Source organism: Panthera pardus, unplaced genomic scaffold (assembly GCF_024362965.1).
Source record: "Panthera pardus isolate Hobbes unplaced genomic scaffold, ASM2436296v1 HiC_scaffold_6, whole genome shotgun sequence".
NCBI classification, from domain to species: domain Eukaryota; kingdom Metazoa; phylum Chordata; class Mammalia; order Carnivora; family Felidae; genus Panthera; species Panthera pardus.
Genome location: NW_026526991.1, coordinates 59,426,347 through 59,433,880, shown reverse-complemented (window position 1 = coordinate 59,433,880; position 7,534 = coordinate 59,426,347). Strand labels below are relative to the sequence as shown.

Genomic DNA, 7,534 nt, shown 5'->3' with positions numbered 1-7,534 from the left:
GCCCCTCCCCTGCTTATGCTCTGTCTCTCTCTGTCTCAAAAATAAATAAAACATTAAAAAAAATTTTAATATTTTTGTTGTTGTTATTTATTTGGGGGGAAGAGGGGCAGAGAAAGAGGGAGAGAAAGAATCCCAAACCTGGCCTATACCCAGCATGGAGCCAGACTCAGGACTTAATCTCATGACCGCAAGATCATTACCCAAGCCAAAATTAAGAGGCGAACGCTCCACTGACTGACCCAGCCAGGCATCCCCCAAATATTTCTTTCCCCAGAAAGATAAAACAATGCTAAATCCCTGCGGCCAAATATTTTATGGGACATACTTATACTATAATATTGTTCGTTGTTTATCTGAAATTCAAATTTAACAGAGCACTCTGTATTTTCCTGACAGTTCTAACCAGGAACCCTGAAAATAGGGGACCTCAGCTTCCTGAGATTATGGTCACCATCTCAAGTGAGAAAAGCATGAAACCAACTTGGGCTGAGCCAGTCTGATTTCATCACATCCTCCTCTTGTCACAACCCCAGCTCAGAACAATGGAGAAAGAATCGTCTCCCCTTGTCTTGTTCAGACACCAACTCTATCAGGAAGTCATCCTTGGGTCTGACGGTGATGCCCCATGTTGCCCTCTCAGTCCACCTCTGTCTCAGCCAGACCTCGTCTGACTGAGGGAAAGTGGGTTCTTGTCTTCCTCATCACATCTTTTCTGCACTATAAGAATATTAAATATCCACACCTCTCCATCTTTCTTTTCCCTAGGCCATCTAACACCAACATACTCCTCATCCTTAACCCATCAATTTCCTTGCCCTGAACATTGGACAGCCCTCAACTGGGCTGCAAAAAAATAAGAATTCTCTTGGAAGGCAATTTGGCAATATGTTTCAAAAGCTCTAAAACTGTATGAGTTTTTACCCAGCAATTCTACTTCTAGAAATTTGTGCTCATAAAAAACATAAGATAACAATACAAAGACATAAGTGCAATGATATCTATCTCGGCAAAATTTATAACAAAGGTTATTAATTCCAGGGGCGCCTGGGTGGCTCATTTGGTTAAGCTTCTGACTCTTGATTTCAGTTCAAATCATGATCTCACAGTTCATGGGATCAAGTCCTGCATGGGATACTGTCTCTCCCTCTCTTTCTTTTTTTTTTTTTTTAACATTTATTCATTTTTGAGAGACAGAGAGAGACAGAGTGTGAGTGGGGGAGGGAAGAGAGAGAGGGAGACACAGAATCCAAAGCATGCTCCAAGCTCTGAGCTGTTAGAACAGAGCCCAACACGGGGCTTGAACTTACAAACTGTGAGACCATGACCTGAGCTGAAGTCGGATGCTTAATCAACTGAGCCACCCAGACGCCCCTCCCTCTCCCTCTCTTTCTGCCCCTTCCCCACTCATGGTCTTTCTCTCTGTCTCTCAAGATAATAAATAAACTTAAAAAAAAAAAAAAAGACACATCTCTGGTCTGCAATTTGTCACCAAGAAACTGGAGCTGTCCTTTTTAAAAATAAATAAATAAATAAATAAATAAATACACTTTTAAAATATTATTAATTCCAATAGTAGGAGTTGCTTAATATTATAGTATGTATCCATATATCAATACTATAAGGATATTAAAATCATGCTTTGGAAGTCTACTTATATGGTAAAATGCTATCATATAGTTTAGTAAAGTGGAAAATAAGGGTTATAGAACAACCTAGACAATAAAATCCCATTTTTAGTTTTTAAAAATATGTTTATATACATATATAGAGGGAAACCAGAGTACAATAATTTCCCAAGAACATTAACGTCAAAATGGTAATAGTTATTTTCTTTTCTTCAGAATGTAAAATTTTCTGCGATTAATAGTGTTAATTTTGTAAACTGAAAATCAATGCTATTTTAAAGGCCCCATTTATTGTGTCTTGAGAATGATTTCCCTGTTTATATTGGCCCCTCCTGTGGCTTATTGCTGAAAGTAAGTTAACGAACAAGCAAGAACTGGCTTCCCAAGAAAAGTAAAATAGTGCCAGGTCTCTCTATCCAGCATATTAAGGTGGACTCCAAGTAGAAATAGTGGACAGTTTACAAGAAACAAAGGCATCATCTTGGGAGTCAAGGGGCCAGACTGGACCTTTTGATCGGTCAGGGGAGAGAAATCATATGTGCATTTTTACCTTAGAACCAGAGGAGAAAATAGAGAGCAAGTCAGGCAGCAGGTGAGAAGGAAGCTAAGTAGAAAATATTAACATCTCAGGGATCCCAGGATGACAGTTGTAAATGAGCAAAGTACTAGGCAGATGCTTCCAGACCTAAAGCAACACCAAGCAAGACTTGGCGCCTGAGCTTCTGAGCCAGACAAGCTATGCCCTGCTTCTGTTCCTTCCCTGCCAACCCAGTCACACAGATCAGACCTTGCACCTGGACTGAAAGAGCTCCTGCTGTACGAAAGGCAACTGATATGAGTGAGAAAGGCTTGCAATGAGGAGTCTGGGAGAAGAGTTATCACCAGGAAGCATGGTCCCACACAGTGCCTTGAACCTCAGAAAAGAGCAGAAATTGCTCAATTATCGCACAAGATGGGCACAACTGCCCTCTTTCCTCACCCATCCCTCCAGTGTATGTTTTTGCAGCTCTGCACCTACAAACAAGACAGGTCAAGGCCATAAGAGGAGACCCCAGAAGCAGAGCTCTGAGAATCATGTCAGTGGCTTGGGCCCTCGAACTGGGCAGGCCAGGGAACCTCACACTCACAATGCAGAGCAGACCAGATCCCTGGGGACCAAGGGTCCTAGCTTCTCCCTCCTCTGAAAACATCCAAGGATCAGGCCCTTATCTTCAATAACTCAAGGGAATCAAGGGCTCCAAAGGTATTTCTTCACAAGCCGCCTCATTGCCCCTGTAACCTCCCTGTTCCTCAGAGTGTAGACAAAAGGGTTGAACACAGGAGTGACAACTGTGTAGAAGAGAGCAAGGATCTGGTCCATGTCCTGAGAGGAGCCTGCCCAAGGCCTCATATATGCAACAGTCCCAGTCCCAAAAAAGAGTATGACCACAAACAGGTGGGAGGAACAGGTAGAGAAGACTTTTCGACGTCCCTGGGATGTTGTGACCCCAAGGAGGGTGGCAAGGATGCAGGCATAGGAGGCTACGATCAGTAAGAAGGGGGTCAGGATAAAGGCTATTGTGACGGCAAGATTGCCCACTTCGCCCCAGAAGGTGCTGGCACTAGCCAGCCTCAGCGCAGGCAGGATGTCACAGAGGAAGTGGTGGATTGTGTTGGCACCACGGAAGGGCAAAGTGAAGATGAAGAGGGAGTGCGTGGTGCCTGTAATGATGCCCATGAGGTAGGAGGCCCCTGCCATGCTCACACAAGCTTCCTGGTTCATCAGAGTGGTATAATGCAGCGGCCGGCAGATGGCAGCGTAGCGGTCATAGGCCATGGCAGTGAGCAAGCAGCATTCAGCAATGCCAAAGAGGGCAAAGAAATACAGCTGGGTGAAGCAGCTGGCAGATGAGATGGTGGGGCAGGAGGCGAGGAGATCAGCCAGCATCCTAGGCACGACGGTTGTGGTGTAGAGGATTTCCACCGTGGAGAAGTGGCGAAGGAAGAAATACATGGGCAAGTGCAGGGCAGGGTCTGCCAGCGTGAGGAGGATGATGAGGGAGTTGCCCAGCAAGGTGACCAGGTAGATGCAAAGCACCCCCCAAAACAGAGGACCCCGAAGGGGACCAAAACCCGAGAACCCCAGCAAAACAAACTCAGTTACTGCTGTGCCATTGCCGCTACCCATATCCTCAAGTCCAGACTGGAAGAAGGAGCCGGGCAGGGGCTCATGCAGCACCAGAAGGCAGCCAGGCAAAGGCAAAGGCTCCTGCTGCAGCAGGAAAGGCATGAAATAGTCTACAGGAACATTCCAGTTACCAGGAATGAGATGCGTGAGCACCTGAGCCGGTAGCAATTCCCTCCCAGAAACTCCCTCAGAACAGAAAGAAGACAAACCAGAGGAATAGAGGGAGAATGGCAGGCCTTCCTTAAGCCTGGGAACTGGAAAGAAATCAGGGTGGTCCTTCTATTCACTGAGTTCTGGGTTCGAGGAGCAAAGAGCTGGTACAGGTAAAAGAGCTCCCTTTGAGAAAGTCGTGGTGAAAATGGGCAGAAAGATGGGTGAGCAGACAGAATAAACAAAGCTAGCAGCAAACTGGAAGAAAAATAGATCAACCATGAGGCAGAGGAAGAGCTGGAGTGGGAACAAGAGAAAGAAAGAGAAGGCACAGGATCACAGGCTAAAGAGAGAAGGCACAGGGTGCTTTTACCTACAGATGAGTCCCCACAGCCCTCAGGATGCCTTCCTTGGCAGCACATCAACAGGTGCTCTGTCCCCCCCAAGAGCCAGATTCCCAGAGGATAGGGAGGGAAAATAGGCAACGGAAGCTAAGGAGAGTGTTAGAGTCTTTTCTAGGCTGCAAAAAGTTTATTAAGAATTTCAAATAATTTATGTAAACAATCCACCTTCAAGGAGGGGAAGGATAACTCCCCACTCCTTAAGTGTGGGCTACATATAGTGACTTTCTGGAAAGAAGGTGACAAAAGAGTAACTTTACAGTGGAGCAGCCTGACAAACACCACCTCAACCAAGTGAGAATCAGCTGTGTCAAATCATGTTGATAGTATGTACCTTTGATCTCGTGTGATGACAATGGCATGTCCCTCCTGTGGCCTTTCTCCTGAAACCCATAACTCCAGGCTAATCATAAGAAAAATGTCAGATAATTCTAATAGAGACACATGCTACAAAATATCTGACCAATACTCCTCAAAACTGTCAAGGAAGGTCATCCAAAACAAGGAACATCTGAGAAACTACAGAGCATAACAACTAAATGAAATGTAGTATCCTTGAAAGGGAAAAAAAAAAAAAAAGAATATTGGGCCAAAACTAAGGAAATCTGAACAAACCGTGAATCTTAGTTAATAATAACATATCAGTATTGGTTCACTAATTGTGACTAATGTATCATACTAACATAAGATGTTACTAATAAAGGAAACTGGACACGGAGTATTTTTTTTAATGTTTTATTTATTTTTGAGAGAGAGACAGAGTGTGAACAGGGGAGGGGCAGAGAGAAAGGGAGACAGAACCCAGAGCAGGGTCCAGGCTCTGAGCTGTCAGCACAGAGCCTGACGTGGGGCTCGAACTCAGAAACTGCGAGATCATGACAGGAGCCCAAGTCAGGCGTTAAACCAACTGAGCCACCCGGATGCCCCAGACACAGAATACTTGGGAACTAGGTGTACTATCTTTGTAATTCTTCTGTAAATCTAAAACTATTCTTAAAAATGTTTATATTTATTTCATTATTTAATGTTTATTTTTGAAAAAGAGAGAGAGACAGAGCATGAGTGGGGGAGGGGCAGAGAGAGAGGGAGCAGACTCTTCACAGACTCTGAAGCAGGCTCCAGGCTCCCAGATGTCAGCACAGAGCATGATTCAGGGCTCAAATTCACAATCCATGAGATTATGACTTGAGCTGAAGTTGGATGCTTAACCAACTGAGCCACCCAGGCACCCCAAAAATGTTTATTTTTAAAAGTTTGTTTTTAAAGGTTAATTTATTTAAAAAAAATTTTTTAAATAGAAGTGAATTTATTGATAGAGAAAGGTGTTTACAACATATTATTACATGATAAAAGCAGGGTTAAAAGACCAATAAATTCTTAATATAAAATATATATCAGATAGATAGACAGATGGACACCAAAGTAGTAAATGATAGGCTCTGAATGAAAAAGACGTGGAGTTTGTGTGTGTGTGTGTGTATGTTGTTTACTTTTTTAATGTTTTTGATCCAATGATCATACAGCAGGAAAAAATAATTTATAAAACATTAAAAGAAAAAGATGAAATTTGTTTTAACATATTTTGATATTTAAAAAAATGTTTAACGTTTATTTATTTTTGAGAGACGAAGAGGGACAGAGCATGAGCAGGGGAGGGATAGAGAGAGAGAGGGAGACACAGAATCCAAAGCAGGCTCCAGGCTCTGGGCTGTCAGCACAGAGCCCCATGCGGGGCTCGAACCCACGAACCGTGAGATCATGACCTGAGCAGAAGTCCGACACTCAACCGACTGAGCTATCTAGGCACCTCTAACATATTTTGATATTTTTAAATGTCTAATTTATTTTCAACCAATGATGCCTACTTACACCTTTGGAAATGTTTTTATTAATAGTTTAATTATGCAATTTGAATTAGTAGTGAGTGTTTCTGAATATTTCAAAAGCTGTGAGTGGAACACTGCGATGGACACTTAGGTTGTTTTCAGATTTATGATGTTCCTACAATTTCCAATTTAAAAGAGTTACAAATAAAAACAGCAGGGGGCGTGGGAAGTCTGGAAAATGACCCCAAAAGGTAGATTTTTTTTTTTCCCTGAAGAGTGCACAATTCCGGAGTTTGTTCAAAATGGGATCGCATCGCTCCCCATGTGGTGAATCTCAGAATAGCCACGTTCTGTCTGCACAGGACGGAAGAGCTTCTCAGTTGGTAACCTCCTAGGGAGCTTCTCTGTTGAAATCTGAAATCTGTCCCTGTACTCAAGAGAGCAGGGAGAGTTGAGAGAAAGAGACAGCCACTCTAAGCTGGTAGGTGGCATTTTTAATAAGCAAAGGGAACTTACAGATGAGGCTTGTCTTGGGCGACAGCAAAGCGAATGGATCCCTGCACCTGCCCGCTGCGCCTTAAGAGTTTATAAAGATGCCCTAACTGGGTTTAGTCACGTATTCCGTGCAGGTGTTCTCAACACCACATCACTATCTCAAGGCTATGTCCTTGGAGCAGTCTCTGGGAGCGGGAAAGGCAAGTGGAACCCACATTCCAAGAATAGGAGCGGGGGTGAGAAGCCTGTGATCACCCAGGTGCAGCTGACTGGTCAACGGGTGGTCATGTCTTTTCAATGACCTTCTCCAACGGATCTAGAAAAGCTCATTTGGTTTACCCAAGATCACTCAGTGAATTAAGGGCAGAGCTGAAACCAGTAATAACATGTGTCATTTATAGGGCATGGCATCGTTGCATAAACCACCTCTCTTAATCCTGACACAGTGAGGTTCCATTAACCCCACCCTACAGTTGAGGAATAGGTGGGGAGAGAGATGAAGTGTCTTGTCCAAGGTCACACAGCCTGATAGCAGCAGAGCCAGAATTCAAACATAGTCTATCTGCCCCCAAAGCCAGTGTAACTGAACACTGTAAACCCAGTCTCTGTCTAACCCAAAGCCTATCCCACTTGTCTTTGCAAAGTGTCTGCATCTACATCACAAAAGAAGATGCCTTGGAGACAACTGCTCTAATCTCTTCTTGTTACAAACGAGGAAACAAAGACAGAGAAGGGATAGATAGGATTTTTCCACAGTCACCCAGGGACAGAGCTAGGCCTGAGGCCAGGTTTCTCATTAAATGTTCTCTCTCAGCCTTTGTTTTATCTCCCAATCCACTGCAACTCTGTGTACATGCGTGCATGTGTGTG

At 43.8% G+C, this 7,534-nt stretch overlaps 1 protein-coding gene across 1 annotated transcript; it reads right to left on the bottom strand.

Annotated features, from left to right (window-relative positions):
- Window positions 1–2,853: 2,853 nt before the first annotated feature.
- On the bottom strand, window positions 2,854–3,792 carry LOC109270246 (olfactory receptor 9-like). The gene has a single exon (XM_019454660.2). It carries the CDS (start codon window positions 3,790–3,792, stop codon window positions 2,854–2,856), a length of 939 nt encoding a protein of 312 aa, XP_019310205.2.
- Window positions 3,793–7,534: the final 3,742 nt, after the last annotated feature.

Excerpts from the sequence above, each read along its gene's own strand:
- LOC109270246 (XM_019454660.2), bottom strand. The coding sequence starts at position 3,792 with ATGGGTAGCGGCAATGGCACAGCAGTAACTGAGTTTGTTTTGCTGGGG.